Consider the following 19500-nt stretch of genomic DNA (forward strand, 5'->3'; position numbering starts at 1 on the left):
GGTTTGCGCCTATACATGTATGTTTCAATCCGTGTTCCTTTTCTTTTGTTGCAATCCCCAGACCACCTCAGCTCAAAGTGCCATATTTTCAAGGCTCTCTGCTCACTATATTCAGCATTTAAGAAAACAGAAGTGATTAATGTTCTCAGGAGATGGTTGGGAAGGCAAAGCCCAGCCCACAGCGGAGCATATAGCAGAAAAATCAACAGGTTTGAGAGTAAAATTAACACCAAATCTAGCACACTTCCGAGGTATCAGTGTGCCCATTACTCAGGAGTGACACGAAGTTGATCATTGCACAGACCTCTATGTCTTCATTATGCTTCTATTACTCTTAAGGAATACATCTGACAAATATTTTGCTATTTGAAAACCATCTCTAGATTTCTCATGAGCATCTTAACCTTGAAAAATGCACATATAGATGTTTAAGAAAGCTTGCTGATGACATCATTTAGTTTAAATGCAAACTGAGGCACAGCTTCAGGTAGATCTGTCACAGTCCCTCTCCCTCTCTCTCACAAAATGAAGGTAGGTCTTACTTTACCTTGGCTAGGTAAACCTTGTGACCTGTTTATGGTAAGAGACACCCACATGCAGGCAGCTTTCAGGATCTCTTCTCCCTGTCCGTCTGCTTGCATGAGGCCTTGGCAGCGATGTGAAGCCTTGCTGGGCCATGAAAGCTCAATGCGGCCATTATGTCTGCAGGGCCATGAGACAGCTCTTGGACTGGGAGAAGTGTGAAGGTGGGGCCCACTGGTAAGGATTTGGGAGATCTCCTGAATCCAAAAGGAGATCCAGGTCACACATTTGTGGTTACACTACTAGCAGCAGAGCTTCTCCTTGAAACTCTTACTGTAAGTCTCGGAGAACCTCTGTGTTGTTTGAGTTATTCTGATACCACTTTCGTTTTTCTTTACATCACGTAGAGCAGTGTTTGGTTTGCTCATCCACGGATAACAACACTGAGCAAACTGTGAACTTCTGAAGGCAGTTTTGTGCTCCTGCTCACCCTGCCACAAGGCCTACGGGGGTGTGATTTCTGTGGCTGCAGCGTGTACGTGCAGGCCACAGAGGAACCGGCTGCTGGCGGCCCTGCTGCTCAGAGGCAGCTTCTAGTGCAGGACAGCAAGAACAAGAATTGTTGGTAGAAATTAGCTTTTTTTCTTCCATTCAGCTGGGGGTACTTGACACTGGTTTTGCAGTTTGGATTCTGCACCTTCTCAAAATGTCTATTTGCACTCCTCTCAAGAAGTTCTAAGGAGGAGTGAAGCGCTGGTGTTTTGCAACTTAGTGGCTTCCTCCTTTTTTGAGCCATTGTTTAATAAGAAACAGTTTGCAGCAGATGGGTTGCCTACATGGAATAAGGACCCATTAAGGTTTAGCATCCTCTCAAAGCTGTATCGCAATTCATTTACCTCCTGCATCTCCTGCAGAACTGTCTGGAGAAGCCATTACTGAGGACTGGCTTTGCCTTGGTTGCACGTTTCCCCTTCTGACATGTCCATGTGCCTGGAGGTGGAATACTAGTACCTAAAACACAACAGTTTGCATTGGTGATTGTTGTTAGGCTTTTAGATGTTGCTGATGTTCCTGGGTTGGTTGTTTGTTTGCTTGGAGAGGGGGTGATAATGTTGTCCCCTGTATACCCCTCTAATTCTGAGATAGCAAAGCTGATATGATTTTCTCCTATTTACCTAAAAACCTTTTGTGCTCCATATGCGTTTTTAAGGTATTTGGCTCTCCTGGCTTAGAACTACTTGAAATATGGCATGCTATCGTAAACCAGATAATCTTTTCTAAGATACGGGCTCACCCTGACTGATGGACTGGTGCTGTGCTGCCATCAGCTCTGTGTGCCTTCCTGATGCTCATCCTACCAAGGTTACTGGTGTCAATAAGAGACAGCAGGTAAAGATGGCTGCTTGTCATTGAGGTGCAGATGTACTGTACAGAGCACAGGCAGATTGAACCAGCTTCCAGTGTTAGCCAGTAGTGATGTGTAGACAGTTTTCCAGATGTGTGTTTGCGGTATGAAAGAATATAATCTGAGACTTGCTTCAAGTAGAGGCCATGCCTCCTGCTTCATTCACTGCATATATCAACAGTCTTTATTTTTCTATGTGTGGTAACATACTTTGATGGCTTCATCACCTGGCTCTTCCTTTTTGAACGTTCTAAACTATTCATCTGGTCTTCGGTTCAACACTCAACAAGGTTTCAGAAGGGGGAATAAGTAGGTCTTCCTATTCTATAAATCTTTTGCACATAGAATCTTGTTTCTCCTTTCTCGTTTTATGACTTTGTTATCTGTAGTAGTCCACATTACACATGTCAGTATCGAGTTACAGCAATGATTTCTGTTTAAAAAGCCTTCTTCGGTGGTAACCTGTTTCCCAGCTGTGAATCAGGGATGTCTTTCTTGCTCCAGACTCTCCTGCTCTAGGAAGTCAGGTTCCTCCACACCTCTTCCAGACTGCAACTTGTACAAAATAATATGCTCCTCTTCCTGCAAGTCAGAGGTTAGAGCATCTTTCCACCTTCTGGTATTCTTTGTGTTTTCCTCTTCTACCAAATGGCTGAAGAACGCAATTCATGTTGCAACAAAGATGTCTGTGTCCTTGAAACAAACCAGGATTTTAAGTGCTTTACTAAATTAATTGGGGGAGGAAATCAGCACTTTGAAACAGAATTTCTCTGATTTACTGGTGTGAAAACAAAGACAACTTTGACACATATGACCAGCGGCTCCAGCTCCCCAGCACTTCTTTAGACTCTTAGCTCAGGCGTGTTTCCAGTATATCATGTTACCACTGGTCCCAGCAGCAAGATAATATTAGTACTATATGTTTCCTTAATAGGATATTCTGTTTCTTAAGTTTTCTTCTGGTAGTAGCTAAAGTCTGAAATCAGTGGTCAGAATTTTAACCTTGAAGTAGGCATTGCAGTGCTTAGAATATGCATACGTTTGCTAAAAAATGATTATTTCTGCCTATCTTAAACATTTCTTCTACAAACAACACAGAGAGAAGGTAACTAATACATGAGTAGTTGCCCTTGCTGGCTGTGCAGGGAGATATTGCTACAGAGAGCAGTAGATGGAAAGCTGCTCAGAGGCATGCAATACTGTATGATAGAAAACCCTGCCCTGACCCAGGGACAGTGAACAGAGCTGAGGAGACCTCTTTGTGTCAGGTTCCATTTTGCTTTTTCTCTGGGAACAAGCATATGGCAGGGAGCTGAGGTCACGGGCCTGTAAGATGGTGTTAACTCATGCTTTGGTGGATTAACAGTAAGTAATACAACGAGTAAACTGCAATCACTGTATTGCAGATGTGTAAGGTAGAACCTCCTTTTCCTGATCCATTTTACATGAGTATGTAAATGACATGTACATAGTATGTGTAATGAAATGTTAGTTCTTAATCCTGTCTGCCATTCGCAGCTCTAAGAAACTTGCTAAATATGATTGAGAGCCCCCTGGTCTCAGAGGCGTGTGCAGCTTGGATAATTATGAACACAAATAAGGGCATTTTCGCTTTGTTCAAACACGCTCAAAAATAGGTGAGTCTAATCAGTCCATTCAACACTATAGGTATCCCCTAGGTCCTGGATGTATGTACTAGGAATCTTCGTGCTGCTGTCAAAACCTGGTGCTCAAAGGGAGAGCTTCCTCAGAATCCTTTTACCCGGCAGCTTTTTGTCAGCTGTAATGCCAGGCACGGCATCTTGCCCTGATGAATTGGTTCAGGGAGTCTCATGTCCTAAAGAAAAATTAAAATTTAATGCCATTTTTCTTCACAATAATGTCTTGAAATTATTTCTTTTAGTCTTAATGGTATCCATACAGGGCAGAACAGTCAGTGTGATTGTGGCAATTCCTTTGAATTGCGAATACGCAATAGGCATCTTAAGGAAAAGCTGTGCTGAATGCCAGAGGGAAAACAACTTATATTTGATAGACTCCATATGCATACACTGTGCTTGGTCCATACTCATTCATAAGTACTCTACTTCTATACATTACTTCAGTATCTAAAAAGGGGCAGATTTAGATTGGATGTAAGGCAGAAATCCTTCACCCTGAGGCTGGTGAGGCCCTGGCAGAGCTGTCCCGAGAAGCTGTGGATGCCTCATCTGCAGCAGCATTCAAAGCCAGACTGGATGGATCTGCACAGCCTGATCTGGTGCTTGATGGAGTGACTGGCAGCCCTGCCCCAAGAAGTGTGGTTGGAACTAGATGATCTTTAAGGTCCTTTCCATCCCAAGCCATTCTATGACCTCAGCTCTCCAGGGTGACTGACCCCTTAGCCCGAATCAAGTCAGTTTGGGCCCAATTATGTCAGAGACACAGAGAAAACAATTTACTATGAGTTCTCTCTTTATTCTCAGGACAACTTCATTTTTGCATCCAAACCAAAAAACACTTCCATTCTCAACATCTGCCCAACTCCCACATGTGTTTTGCATTCTCTAAACACTGAGAGGCATCTGGCAATGTATTTTCCTCAGGTTAACCTTAACAGTCATCCGTTTTTATTGCTCCAGTGCAGTCATTTACACGTGCATGCACACACAAGCATGCATAAAGTACTTGTATGTAAATACAATAGTGATTAGTTATTAGACATGACAAGTAATGTCTAAGTAACGTTATCTTAAACTTAACTTAGAAATGTTAATCAAACTACAGTGCATAATGTAAAGGAATCCACTCCTATATAGTAATTTATATTTTCATAAATTAATAAAATCCTTATTACTTAATTCTAATAGGTTATTTTGAGCAATTGTAGAAGTTCAGTAATGGCTTTTACTGTCCTTCTCTTAACTTAATTTCCTCCCAGACAGATAATATTGTTAGTGGCTTTAACTCTCATTTTGGATGTTGCTTAGTGGCATAACACCTTTCAGGTTCAGCTTAGGTTTTCAGTACTGGCCACAGTAAGTTGTTTATTGCAGGATTATGTTTAGCCTTCTTCCTTAAGTATACTGGATTTGACTTTTGAACATGTATGGCTGACTAGCTCAACGTAGTCTCCAAGCAGGATTGCTCTACTAAAATGGCATCTCACTACTTGCACATGTGGAAAAAGGTCATCTGTTCTAAATGTATTAGAAAATATACAGTGCTGCCCATAAGCAATGGTATGTAACCAGTCAGAAGGAAAACAGTAACTCCCTTAGTTACACACTAGTTTAGATGCTAGTCTGGTAGGTAAAGGCTTTCAAATATACAGTATAGTGTTTTACTGTTTTGAGTATGCATTAAATTGCACCTAGTTTGGTCACTTTTGATCACAAATCCTTTTACATGTGCTTTTATCATTCCAGCCTGCCATAGGGTGTATGGCCTTCACAAAATGGATCATGAAATGGAGGAGGGCAGTGGCAGTAAGCTGTATCTCACTAGGGAACATAGCTTTTGGCATGGATCTCTTAACTGAATTTCCTCATGATTTATATAGCTGTTTTTTGTTTCCTTTTGCTGAGTTGTTAAAGTTCCCAGCTTGGCATTCAGAGCAGCTTCATAAGCAAGTATGCTGACATGAATGAAGAGGCAGTGTGGCCACAGAGAGTCGGATAATGGTTTGGTTTGAAGGGGACCTTAAAGATTATCTGGTTCCAACCTCCCTGCTGTGGGCAGAGACATTTTCTGCTGAACCATGTTGCCCACGGCCCCATCTTGGCCTTGAACCCTTAAGGGGAACCCACAGCTTCTCTGGGCAATCTGTTTGAGTGTCTCACCACCCTCTGAGTGAAAAACTTCTCCACATTCTAACCTAAATCTCCCATCTTTCAGTTTAAAACTGTTCCCCCTTGTCCTAAAACTCTCAGACTATGTCCTTTAGTTACCGTAGGGCCACAATGAGGCCTCCCTGGAGCCCGGTCTTCTCCATGCTAAACAGTCCTGGCTCCCTCGGCCTTTCCTTGTGGAAGTGCTGCAGCGCTCTGAGTATCCTCATGGCCTCCTCTGAACCTGCACTAACAACTCTATGTCTTTCTTGTGCTGGCAGCTCCAGGCCTGGACGCAGTACGCCAGGACCTCTGCAGAGCTTCTTTCACTGAGTGCTCTCAGCGTGTACTCAAGCCTTTAATCATGGAAGTGTATACTTCACCCTCTTCATCTTGCTTATCCCTTACCATAGCTTCAGTGTCTGTTCCATGATCTTCCCATTCATAGAGCTGAAACTCTCACCTGCGTTTCCCTGGGGCTTCCTTTTTACCCTTCTTAAATATGGGAGTGATGTTTCCACTTTTTTTCTGGTCACTGGAGACTGCCATGCATTATCATCTCTATCAGCGAGCACCAGGTCCAGTAACATTTCACCTCTTGCTGGTTTGTTCAATACCTGAACTGGGAACTTGTCCTCAGTGCATCTTAGTAGTCTCCTGGATTGCCTATAGCCTTCTGTATTAGTCTCCCAGCAGATATCTGGATAGCAGAAATCCACCATTGGGATGAGAGCGTGTGAGCACGAAGCCTCTTGGAGCTGAAGCAAGAGGGCTTCACTAACAAGCTTTCTTTGACCATGTGGCCTGTAGTAGGCCCTGACCTCCGGATGTCCTTTATTGGACCAGTCCCTAATTTTAACCCATAAATTCTCAGCCTGATCTTGTGTGTTTCTCAGAGGCAGCTCTTTGCAGTCTGTCCATTTCTTAACACAGAGCGTAGCTCCTCCAAGCTTCCTTCCCTGTGTATCTCTTCTACACAGCCCGTAGCCCTGGATGGCAGAATTCCCCTCCTGTGATCTGTCTCATCACGTTTCTGAAACAGCACTTAGATTGCGGTTTCCTAACTGCACCATCGCTTCCACCTCCTCCTGCTTGTTTCCCCTTTTGAGTGCATTGGTGTAGAGGCACTTCAGCTGGGCTGTCAGCAGCATTATATTTATAGAGGAGCCCTCCCTTGGGGAGCAATTCACAGGTATTTCCCTGCTGCTTCCTCAAGTGCTATTGTTCAGGTCCATCTTTATCACTCAGAAGTACATCCCCTTCCACTGCTGAATCTAGATCATAGCTCTGCTGATCAATCCGGCCAGCTCTCTGCTCAGAACACACTTGCTCTGTCTGGCCAAATCTTGTCCCCCACCTGGTATCAACATTCCCAGCCTCTCAAAGATGTGTCAGAGCAGGACCACAGTATCTTAAGCCAGTATTGATAATGAAGGCAACGCAATCTCTTGCTCAGAGCCTGACAACTATTGGTCATAATGCAAAATAAAGTTCTCTTCTGACTTCCTGCATTTAGTTTTAAAGTGTGAAATCCTCTGCTCACATGGGAATTCCTTATTCAGTTTAAAGTGTGGCCTCTTGCAATGAACTGAAACTTCAGATTTTGGTGCTAATTTCTGCATTTCTGTTTTGAATGGTGAAGACAGTTCTGAAGCACTGCTTTAGTAGACGTTGCTATAAGATAATGTTCATGAGAATGGCTGTCATTGGTTCTATAGCGGAAAAAACACATACTCATGCTTAACACTTCCCAGTTCCTGATTTTATCAGGCTTTTATATCTTCAAATTAAAAAATAAGCATTAAAAAATAAAAATAAATAGGCAGCTTAGTAGTCTAAAGGATTGTTTTTACTGCTAGGTGGTGAGTGGGAACAGAAATGAAGTATTGGCTGCTTTAATATCCCTTCTCAGCTCTGTTCTGTATTCTGAAGTGTAAAATAAAAGTGCTTACAGAAGAATGAAAGGTAAATAGTTGGTCTTGCAGTACGTGTACCTTCCTATTCAGTGCAGAATCAAAAATCTGTCAGGTTTGTCTTACATGCTTATCTATATACATAAATATATACACGTGTATATATAAAAGAGGAAGATCTTTCCTCCTCCTTGAGGCAAGAGTTGAGGAACAGAGATTATCTCAACTGCTACTTCAGATTATGATTTACCAAGAACTTCAGGCAAGCTTTGTACCTGTTACATCTTGACCGTGGATTCCTCAAATAACTGGGTGAATATACCACCCTTTGAGATATCAACACTATGAGACAGTACATAGTGTTTCAGAAAACAGCATGAGATACCACAGGCATTCTATACCAGCTCTGTAGTGTGGTGTCTGAACACTCTAAATATGTTTGACAGTTCCATTATCTCTTCTAGAACAGGTAGTTGACATCAGCAGAGAAGGTGAAATTCACTGTGAATTACATCAATTCATTTATGGTTGAAATCTTTATGCAGTTAAGATAATTTCCGTATGCAACCACTTACTGCTGTAGTGTGACTTCTCATAAAACGAATAACCTTTAGTGTCATATTTGCGTACACTTATCTCATTTTAATTCAAACTGCAAGCGCTTCACCAAGATGACTTAAATGAATATAGCTATTTGTAGCTATATATAATGCATTAAAAATGATAGCTGGTGATTAAACTTGAACAGAAGAATTACTAGCAAATGTCAGCTGGAAATATGCGTACAGAGTCCATTACCTCTTACTATAGGATGAAGAACCACTTATGCTATTTTGAATACCCCAGGAGTAAGTCATTCTGAAACGAATGGTGGGGGCACAGAGTAGCCTTCCAGTGAGGCTGGAGAGTGGAATGACATCAATTGTTCAAAGTTAGTACTGCTTACTGTTATGAAGATTTATTTTCTCATTCATACATGTAATGTTGGCCTTCACATTATACGAGTCAGCCTCTGTACTGTACCTGATTTTAACCTTTGGCTTCTCTATATTACACTTACCTTTTTATAACTGGAGATGAACTAAAAAGAAAATAGCAAAAACAGAGACTGTAAGTTAAGCAACTTTCTCCTTAAAATTTATATCATGAAGATACAGAGCTACTTGATTCCAGAAAGCACCAAAAGTGACGTGCACCATTTAAGCCATGAGTCCTTTATGTACAGGTATTTTGTGACTAGAAATCACAAACACTGTTAGAATGGGAGAGAATACTGAATACCTGCCTAGGAGACAACCCATGTTTAATGAAACTGCGTTTTGGTTTTGATTCCAAGAAATTTTAATCTACAAACCAGAAAAATGAATTTTCAACTAAACAGAGACAACAACAACAAACAGCTGTCAGGGTCCATCTAGAATTAGAAACTGAATAGAAAGTTAAGTAATTAGGCTTCATAAACCCCATTCAGGTGCTGTAAGAGACCGTTGTCTGTAGCTGCATGGAACAAAGTGCTGGATGTCCTCCCACGATGCTCAATCTGAATGTAGTAGCGTTGATTGCGTATTGAAATCTGCTTTTATTTTACCATCTAGACAGATGATGTATTAAAACCATTGTGCAGAGTTCTTTCTTTTTGGTAAAGCTCATTTTAAAATATAATTTCTTTGGGATCATAAATAGATGGAGCATTAAAGGAAAGTCTCTGATGTTACCGAACTATCTTCATCTGTTTGTTAGAAAAAAAACAAAGAAGAAACCATCCTCAGGGTTTCACATGCTTGTATTCATTGCATTTCATTTCCCTTACAGGCCGTTAATTTTCACTTATGAGAATGGATACCATAAACTTTCTCAACTTTAAACTAGAGAAAGGCTGCGTTATGTTTGCCTAACATGTTGTTCACTCATTTAATAATCCAGACAAGCAACACATCTTTTGTATGTTTGATTTTAGTATAAATGCATTTATGTGTTGTTTATAAGATTAAGGGAAAAGAATAGTACTTTCCTGCAGCAGCTATATTTACACTTAATGATCTTTTACAGAGTGCTGTCAAAGCCTTTGGGTTGTTACGCAAAACATGACAGCAATTTTAGATTGACTGCTGTCAGAGAGCAGCGCCACTGTCTACAAATGTAATGTAAAAGCATTGTAGTAAATGTCACCAAGATGGCAAAATGTAAAATATATCTGTGAGTGCTAAAAGAGGAAGGTGAAATAGAAACATCCATCAGTCTGTTTTAACACCTGCCTCTGAACAGCTCTGCACTGTTCCTGGTATCACCTTTGCAGAACAGAAATTGGTGCTGATGTCGCATTGCTTTGGAATATCCTTGTTCTCAAATCACAGTCCTCATCTCATCTCACCAGCAGATTAATGAAGGTGATTTTGAGGTCTCATCAGTTTCTGCCACAAAATAGTTGGACGGTATTTTATTAGTAAAACATTAAAAGCTGATGAGTCCAAGAGCTTCGGGCCAACATTTCATCTTAATGCATCCTGTTTGTGTCCAAGTGTTAGTGTCCGTTCTGCACGCTCTGCGCTTTTCTTCAGCCCATAGAGGGGTTAGAAATGCAAAGGTCAATTGAGGATAAGCTTAAACTGGAGTATTCTTTCTTTATAGCTCAGGATGTTTTCTGTGCTTTGTTTTTTGTTGTGTATTGTTTTTCTTTCATCGGTGGAAGTGGAGAGTCGTACATCACTGCCTTATTTTTTGCTTAGCTTCCAGGTGTTTCATTTTCACTGGGTGTTTGAGGTCAAAGCCTGTGCGTGACAATGTGCTGCTATTTATCTTTTGCATTGCCTCATCCGGCTGCTATTTGGATAAACTAAATTATTCAGTATTTGTTGAAAACTCTGTCAAAGTTTTAGATGCCATTTATTTTAGGATTACTTTTTTTCCAGGTAGGGAATGCTTAAGCTTTAATATTAGCATGAAAAAGCAAGATGTAATTTTTACATTTGGCTTTGCTGTCATTACCGGAATAGAAATGAATACAGTGATACCCTTCGGTTCATACCAGCATCCCTTCAAAAACAAGGAAGCCAAATACCTTAAAGGAAGTGACATTCATGACCCGTTTCCATGCAGACAGAGCTCCCTGTCCCAACAGCCTGTGAGTGCAGGTGAAGCAGTTCCACGCTCCTGTTGGGAAGTCGGACATGCAGGCTTAAGAGATCAGCAAATGAATCAAGTCCTTTTCATGTTTGTACATCCTTTTTTCCTGAAGTTCCATTTCCCAGGACTAAAACGTGTCAGAGCAAGAACAGGTTTCAGCTACTGCGTCTCATAAACAGAAGGGAACTATCATCTTTTGCTTCAGACGTGGAGGAACATGTACATTGAAGCAGTGCTCTGGTTGTTTGAAAACTAACTTAAAGCGTGTTGCGATTTAACTGCGGGCCGCCAGTCACAGCGCGGTAGGACGCAGACACAGGTGGATCAGCGCCTGCAGCGTTCCCTCGAATCGGTGGCAGGGAGATGAGTGTTGTGATGAGTGTTGTGAGCCGTATGGGGCTGATCTGGGGAGATGTCAGTGAGAGAAAGGCGGCTCGGAGCGTCCCTCCCCACATAGGAGAGCGCTGCTGCGGGTATTGGAGCGGTGGTTCAATGCAAACAGGAGTTGGAGCAGTTCACGTGTGCGCAGCTCAGCGCTATAACGAACTGCCGCCCGCAGCTCCTCGCGTTGCGGCCGCCACCGCGTTTCGAACGAGCTCCGTGCTCAGGGGCCGCGTTGTCCCGAGGTGCGGGCAGCGCTGCCGCGGGGCTCGGGGCGCCGCTCCGCCTCGGCCGGTCGTGGGACCCCGCGGGCGCCGCAGCGGCCGTTGGTTGGGGCGCCGCGCTCTGAGGCGAACGGGCGGCCCCAGCGCCGGCATGAGGGGTAAGTGAGGGAGCGAGGCCTCGGGACGGGCTGCCCCGGCCGCACTCAGCAACGGGGCCGGCCGGGCGGTACCAGCCCTTGTCCCCAGCGTCCCGGGGCGGGCTGCGGGTCTATCGGGGCAGGCTGCAGGTTTCCCTTCGGGAGGCAGCGGCCAACGCCGGCCGAGGGCCGCGGAGGGATAGCGCCCGTCCCGCCGGGTGGCGAGGAGCGGCGGCTCCTGGTGCCGGCATTGTGTCCCGGTGCGGGCGTTGTGTCCCGGTGCAGCCCGGCCGCTCTCCTTGCTCTCCTTGCTCTCCCCTGGTTCCCGTGCCCGCGCTGCCGTGCCCGCGCCGCGCGCTCTCTCCCCCGGGCGGCGCTGTGCCCGCGCGCTGCGCGATGCAGTGTGGGAATGGCTGTGGCGCTGGGGTTGGCTGAAAGAGGCGGCCAGTCGAGGTTTAATGTCCGCCATGTTGGCCGTGGCGTATTGAGCGGAGCCGGAGCGGCGGAGGAGCGGAGCCAGCGCCCAGCCCAGCCGGCGCCGCCGGGCCCCGTGTCGGAGCGCGCCCCGCCCCGCCGGGGGAGCCGCGGTCTCTCCATGAGAGCGCTCGGCGGGGTCCGGCTCTCAGCTCGGAGCGCTCTTGCTGTCGCCCCCCCCTCCCCAGCCGGAGCCGCCATCGCCGCCTAACATGAGCAAACTGTCGTTCCGGGCCCGGGCGCTGGACGCGTCCAAGCCGCTGCCCGTCTTCCGCTGCGAGGACCTGCCCGACTTGGCCGAATATGCCTCCATTAACCGGGCCGTGCCGCAGATGCCCACGGGCATGGAGAAGGAAGAGGAATCGGTATGTGAGACCCCCCCCCCTCCCCGACCGGGTCCCTCCATCCCCCCCGCACCCGGGGCCCCACCTTTCTCCTCTGCGCCAAGCACAAAATGGCCGCCATCTTCTCCCCGCTCTCCCCGCCCGCCGGGAAGGGGGGGGGCGGGGGGTTGGTGGGGGAGCTGGGGAGGTGAAGCCGGGAGCCCCGCTGCCCCCCGCCCCCATCGCTCTCCCACGGGCCCTTCTCCCCTTGGGGCGGCTCGCGGTTCTGCGGCCGGGCCCCGAAAGGCACAAAGGGCGTCACGTGACCCCTCGCCCGGCCGCCATTTTGTCTCCTGGTTCTCGACTCGGGCCTGGTGCGGCAGCAGCGCACGGCGCGCATAGAGCGGGCACACACAGCACGGCAACAACGAGCGGCTCCACGGGGTGGCGCTGCCGGGCCGGGCCCCGCCGCGGGGGGCGCCAGGAAGTTGTGGCGGGAGCGCGCTGTGCTCCCTCAGCTCGCTCTGCCGCCGGGCTGCCGGGCTGCCATTCGCTGGGAAGTTCGGTGCTAACGGGTGTAGCAAACTCTGAGCTGCGCGTCTGACATGGAAACGTGTGTGTGTTCTGCAGGGCTGCTCTGCTCCTGCAGTGCTGGATTAGCTGGTGATTTGTTTCTTATGGAGCACCACCAACCTTGGTGCGTTGCTGTGTCCATTCAGTAACTGCTCTGAGGTTTTTGCTTTCCCTTCTGTAGCTCAGGGAGTGTTTCAAAGCTCTGTGTACAGTTATTTGTGATGTACACCTGCAGAGCTGTGTTTTTGTTGGAGGTCTGCTTGTGTTGTTGTGGTAACCATGAGCTAGTGCTGTTCAGGCCGTAGTGCTGTGCTGATACACTTTCTGTGTGGTAGAATGAAGGCTGTTCTGAACCAATGCACGTGCATTCTGACCTGTGAGCCCGCTTAATTTCTGCTTGCCCCAGAATCTGAAGATTTGTTTATGATGATTCTCTTGCAGAGTTTATTTTTTGGTGGACAAGTCTGAATGCATGTGTATATTCTTGTGTAAATGTCAGGCAGCTGTTCTGTTTACTGTGCGTTTATAAGTCTTTGGGATAGAAAATGACGTGGGGTATTTGTCTGCCATAACCCACAGAGAGGTGCTAGCCAAGGGAAAGTAGTCACGAGCGAGGGAAAATTGCTTGTTAATTATAGGACTTTGGTTCTGTGGTTAATACGATGCTTCTGTTTGCAAAATGAAGCTTGGAGGGTTAAACTGTAGAGCTGTAGGTGCAAGCAAACACTTTGTGTAGTTAGTTTGCTCGTGCCTTTGTTCTCAATGCTTGTGCATGCACATACACGCACAGACACACCCCCAGGAGCAATCTATTCCCTACCAGTAAACACAGGTGCCTTCCTCAGTCCTTTTAGTGGCTTCTTACATAAAACGGCATTAATTTCTTCCTGCTTCTTTCTGCAGACTTGCCCAATTTCCTTCCTGCTCTCCCATCACTGCACTGAGTTTTATCCTGGGCTTTATGGTGGTTGTGGTGCCTGTCATGGCTGTAATGCCCTGCTGTGTTCTCCTCCCTCAACTTCGTGCCACACGGGGTTTTGGGAAGCTGGAAGTTGTTTGTGGTGTGTAGCAACAGAAGACTTAGTTAACAGTGTTCTAATGCTCCATTAAAGTAATGGACATCATCCATTTCTTTACAGATGGCCAGGCCTTCTCAAGAACGTGGGGGGAGAGGAGGGCGGGCATCTGTGATAAACTTTCTGAACAGGCTCGTAACGTTGCTTTGAGGCCTTGCATAAATGTAATTTGAAATGAACACCGTGTTGGAGTTTAGAGCTGTTCTCTTGACAAAATAACTTTCCCTAGGGAAAAATGCAATCAGAGGTTTAATAATCAAGCATTGAGTCACAAGGTATTTAAATGACTAATTAGTGTTTTGATGCATCAAAAGGAATCTGGTTTTGCTTCCCTTTCATCTTAGCTTTCTCCCATCCTGTTCCTACAAAGAACAAATATGGAAAATAGCACATCTTGATTATCACTACTTGAAACTTCAGATAAGCAGTGGTGGTTTTGTAAGAGTCTTCTGAAAGCAAAGAAGCCCAAACCGATCCCCTTCTACGTTCTGAAATATGGAGCAAGTAGTAGAGATGTAGCAGCTTTAAAAGGACCTGAAAACAGAGGAGCTTCAAGTGATGACCCTGCTACTGAGCAGGAGACGTGTACTTTACTTACTAATTCAGAAGTTCAGTCAGTGGGTTTGGTTGGAGGTGAAAGGCTTCAGAGTGCAATGCTGTTTGTCCTACAGGCAGGTGGTGCTGGGAGCTGCTGCCTGATAACTGTGCTCTGACAGTTGGTTTAGCTCTCAAGTTCATTGGGTCAGCATGTGGCTGTTACCAACTCTGTTACTAAACCTAAGAGACCAAAAACAGTCAGGAGGTGTGTGCATCTCTTAATGTAAGCATCCGAATGTAAGTGTGTTCCTATGCAGTACTGAACATCCACCGTGTTATCTCAGAATCAGTGTGTCCTTAGTGCAGGGATTTGAACAGCTGGAGCAGGGCACTGGTAATGTGTAGTAAAGCAGATATTGAGTTCAGTTCATAACAAACTGCTGAAGTAAGGACTTAGGGGGGTGTCAGAGCTGTTGGTTGTTCAGGGGGCATTTTTCTCTCAAGATGTTAATGTGTGTGGCCCGTGTTGGTTTTCTTTCTTGGTTTGTTTTGGTTCTTGGTTTGTTTGTTTGTTTATCTTTTTACCTGGCAATTCAGACTCGAGGCTGGGACATAAGGGAGATGGCAAAGCAGAGCGAGGAGAACTGAACTTAGTGAGGAAAGTAACTGCTCTGAGGCTCTTTGAAGAGGCTCCGGCTTTTTATCGTGTTCATGCTGTGTTTTATGGAGTCATGCACAGCTTTACCAGCTGTACAAAGCGTGTGTTGCCGTGTACATCACTGCAGTGAGTTCTCATGATGTTTCTGCGGTAAATAACAGTCCTTATTCATTGGGATGTTGATATTTGTGTTTTCTTTGGGGTGCATTAGTTATCCTGATGTAAATGCTGACGTAACTCTGGTTGTAGTAAGGTATTTAATGTTATATTTCCATTTAGCCTGTGTGCACTAAAGTTTGTGTAAGGTAGATGGGCATTTCTTCACCAGGTGGAGTTTGTCAGTGTTTCCCTCCTTCTGTTAAGGCAGAGGAGATCCGTGGTGAGAAGCCCTGTTGCTTATTGCGTTACTCTCTTAACTTTCACTTCTAACAAAGCTCATGGCTCAATGGTTTATCTCTGCCCTCTTCTTAACTCTTTGTCCCGTGAGGCTTGTCTTGGTCAGTGTTTTTAGTAGCTATAACAGTGAAGTGCCCACAGTCTGTAATGGTCAGTTGTGTAACTGCTGGTTTGGTTCTGTTTTCCTTGGCAGCAGTGTTGTATTGCAACTTGTACATTGCACAGAAAGCGGCATAAAGTCTGCATGCTGTTGTCAGTTGCATGTTGTATCATAGTGTTTTATCTGGTGTTGGAATAAACAGTTGACAATAGCTGAAAATGTGCTTTTGGTGTTTTTAAACCTGCAGTTATGGTTCTGTTCCCTGCCTGGGTGTGGGAGATGTTGAAGGGAAGCTTGATGAAGTGTTGTTATGAGGCTTCCTTAATCATTATTTCCTGATAACAACGTGACTGTAGAGCACTTTTGAAATGTTATATACAAGCTGTTGGAGGTGACCTGATGTTCATTCAAATGCTATGAGATGCTCGGGATGTATTCTCTAGTGGAACGTGTCTAATTTAGCAGAGCTCTGAGTGAACTTCACCATTACCCAGTCTGGTCAGGGTCAGGTTTTGTGTCCTCTCCATAAAACCTCCTTGAGCACAGCTACCGTAGCCTGCTCTGGGTGCTACATGCAGAGAAATGTGCAGCTTCCAAATCCTCGCTGAAAGCCTTGGGAAGCTGCTGTATCCAGGCTGTAGCAGGTCAAGAAACATGGAGGTATGGTACTGAGGGACGTGGTTTAGTGGGCATGGTGTGATGTGTCGACAGATGAGCTGATTTTAGAGGTCTTTTTCAGTGATTCTGTGACTCTTTTGCCACTGGAAAAGCGGTTTTCCACCTTTCCAAGGGAAGAACTGGTATGAAATGTACCAAATGAGGCCCATAAGTTGCCATCTCAGCCACAATGAACTTACACATGAGTGAGTCAGGTACGTAGCTGGGGCACGGTGAGTCAGTATAGGAAAGGTTTTGGTTTACATGCTTGAGTTTCACTGAGAGCCCATTATCTTTTTTGGTTAGGGCTTACTTAATGCTTAAGGAACTGCATCCTGTGTGTGCATCCCTGGAAGTGTGTTTTCTTCTAACAAAATATCCGTATCCATGGCACTTGAGTGCTCTTAAGGTGAAGTAATGATACCTTGCTGATGCATGGCTCACCAGTACGAGTGCTCTTGGTTCTTGTGGGGGCAGTTGGAATGGAATGAACGCAACATCGTGACAGGTACTGGAACTGAATCATTACTTTCAAGTCTGTTTTTTGTTTGTTGTTTTTTTTCTTCTATGTTCCAAAACGAGCTGTTTTCAGCTGGGAACAAGCAGAGAAAACAGCCGTGGGATTGAACTAGTAGTTGGTTTAGAAATCACAGTGTGTGACCTGTTGTTATGTCCTGGGAGCCTGATACTGACCTGGGAGTTGCCAGCAGAGGATTGTGGTGCAGCTGAGTTGATTGCGGTGCTGGCTGTCACTAAACAGAGCGGTGATGGTGCTGTGCTGTAGCAGGGTTGGGAGCACACACTTGAGGCTCTTCAGTAACATTCTGTTGTCTCTGATGTGTGTCTTGTGGAAACGAGAAGCTCCAAATTCTGTTATGAAATACAGGGCAATGTCCTTCATAGTACGGGGGATGTGAATTTGCAGACTCCATTTAGAAGAATTTCAAGCTGGGACACTTGTGTTCCATCAGAAAGTTGTTCTTTTTCTCATCTGTTCATCTTAAAAAAAACAAAAAAACATTCATTTAAAAAATACTGTATATTAAGACAACCCCTTCTGAAACTCTACAGAAGAGTTAACTTTAGAGCAGCCTCACGGGGTTACTGTGACATCCTGATACTGAAGTTATTTTTAACCTTTTCTTGGTTTCCTGGCAATTGTGCACGGAGGGCCCAGTGACAGCAGTGGATTTCTGGATAGCACAGTAACCTACTTTGAGCCTGCGGTTTGTGTTCAGACTTATAATTGGCCAGTGAGATTTAGAGCATATTTACGTAGAATGGCTAATGTTTAGAACAGATGAAATTTGTCATTCGACTTACTTGTATTAAGATTGAAAACCTGCTAATGGAGTTCAGTTTGTGGGCTGTGCTCTTAATAGCATGAGAAGGAGGAGAACTAACCGGGTTCTGGAGCTGGAGAAGGGGTGTCCATTTCAGAATGTGCTGCAGAGATCTGTAAGGCCGGGCTTGTGTGGGATGCTTTTACCTCCTGGGAGTTCTCACCTCCTCTGTTGAGGAACAGATTCGTGATGTTACCTTCACAGTTGGTTTTTTCCCGGTGTGTTATGTCATGTAATAGATCTCAGTGAATGAACAGGTAATAATTTGTTAGCAGTATTGGAAGGGAATGATAATCCAGTTGTTCAGATGTTTGAGGATCACAGTGGTGTGTCTTTGTGTTTTTTTGGGTTTCAGTAGCTGACATCTTGTATTTAATTCCAGTTAAACTGCCCGTTGCAAACTACCGAATACTTGATCCCAGGGAGTGTAGTGTTGTGGTGAGGCAAGTTCCTCAGCGTGGTGATGTGTTTTTGTGTATGCACAGCACTCAGCTTGTTGCTGTCTCAGCAGTTACGTTACAGTTACACGGTCACACTCCTCAGCAGTGTATCAGCATTTGTGTCCTTACTGGTCAGCAGAGTGTTCATGGTGAGCTCTGCACATACCTGGAAGTTTTGCCTTACTTTTCCAAGTCGTTGTTCTTAGGAGTGTGTGTGTGTGTTCAGCAGGCTGCACCAAGAGCACTGTGCTGTAACCGAGCGGCCTCAGAGATCTCTAAGTTGCTTGTTCTTTTTCCACTTCATTAGTACTTCTGTTTTTCTAAGAGGAAAGACAGATATCCAGGAACGCATCAAGTGATTCATGCAGCAGAATAAAGATCCATGCGGTTGTATATAGCCCTTCCTGTTTAACGAGCCTTTATATATGCTGTTCTGTCCTTGCCAGCAGTGTGTGTATTTGTCAGCTGTATGTTGTAGGACTAACCCAGTTGTGGGAGGGATTCGTGACAGTGAGTTGAGGGTGCAGTAAATGTTTGAAACCTACTGGTCCGCCTGTCTGTTCAATTGCAGGTGCTGTCAGTGAGAGGAAGCAATCCTCCTTTAGTTCAAGTGCCACTCTGAAAGACTGATTTCCTTTCTATTTAATCAGAAGTTAAGAAATTCACACTACTTGAATTGAAATGGAAACTTTGAAGAGGGTTGTTGTTGGAAAGGGTTTTTTGCCAGTATCCAGGGTGATGCTGTATCTTGGTATGAAATGAAGCAGTTAGTGGTGAGGAGGGTCAGACTGATACAGTAGAATAAAGCTGGTCTAAATACAGTGATGAAGCAGATCATTCTTTCATCTTGGATTCACACCTTTACACCGGTATCACAACCTGAAGGTTATAGTTGCTTGTAGAAATGAGGGATCCAATATCCTCCTTGGGAGACTTGGTGAACTTGCATTTAAGGAGAGAGATTTGTAGTAAAGACTGCCCTGTGTGTGCAGTTAATGCTATTGAGCATGTTCCAATTGGAAAGGCTGTGGTCTGCAAGTAGTTTGCTGATCAAGTTTGCAGAGCATGTAGCTGTTAGGAAGGTGTTAGTACAGAAAGTTGACTTCTGCATAGGATTCTGTTTTCAAATACTTCTTAAATTGAGAAGTCTATAATGAAAGTATAATGATGATGGATTAAAAGCACAGAGCCGACTTTGGAAGTGAAAGAACAGCGCAGGTAGCGTTAGAGTAACTGATCTGTGCTGCATCTTGCCCCAGGTGACCTTCCAGGTGTAAGTAGGGAAACGCTCAGTGTATCTTGATGGCTTTTCCTTCTGTTGCAGTCGTTATCACCCCGTGTTGGTCTGTCTGCACGGTACCTGACATCCGTTTTTTTTCTCAGGCATTTCCCTGGATGTACTTATCTGA

At 45.0% G+C, this 19500-nt stretch overlaps 2 protein-coding genes across 5 annotated transcripts in view; one reads left to right on the forward strand and one right to left on the reverse strand.

Annotated features, from left to right (window-relative positions):
- Positions 1-1085: 1085 nt before the first annotated feature.
- LOC116653015 (transcriptional regulatory protein AlgP-like) lies at positions 1086-12002 on the reverse strand. Of its 3 annotated transcripts, none has more exons than XM_032443044.1 (2): positions 9938-12002; positions 1086-1533 (listed from the first exon to the last, which is right to left on the reverse strand). In XM_032443044.1, the coding sequence occupies exon 1, from the start codon at positions 11981-11983 to the stop codon at positions 11309-11311; it is 675 nt and encodes a 224-aa protein (XP_032298935.1). In that variant the 5' UTR covers positions 11984-12002; the 3' UTR covers positions 1086-1533; positions 9938-11308. The 3 variants fall into 3 exon arrangements, with proteins under 3 accessions (XP_032298935.1, XP_032298937.1, XP_032298936.1); XM_032443046.1 differs by lacking the exon at positions 1086-1533 and adding an exon at positions 1992-2620; XM_032443045.1 differs by lacking the exon at positions 1086-1533 and adding an exon at positions 3645-3764.
- The window catches only part of EPC1 (enhancer of polycomb homolog 1), a 38716-nt gene continuing 31145 nt past the window's right edge, over positions 11930-19500 (forward strand). For both annotated transcript variants that reach the window (XM_015853144.1, XM_015853145.1), the window contains exon 1: positions 11930-12353. In XM_015853144.1, the coding sequence (XP_015708630.1) occupies positions 12201-12353 (153 nt within the window). In that variant the 5' untranslated portion in view covers positions 11930-12200. The remainder of the gene's footprint in view (positions 12354-19500) is intronic.

The sequence above is a fragment of the Coturnix japonica genome, chromosome 2 (assembly GCF_001577835.2).
Source record: "Coturnix japonica isolate 7356 chromosome 2, Coturnix japonica 2.1, whole genome shotgun sequence".
NCBI classification, from domain to species: Eukaryota; Metazoa; Chordata; class Aves; order Galliformes; family Phasianidae; genus Coturnix; species Coturnix japonica.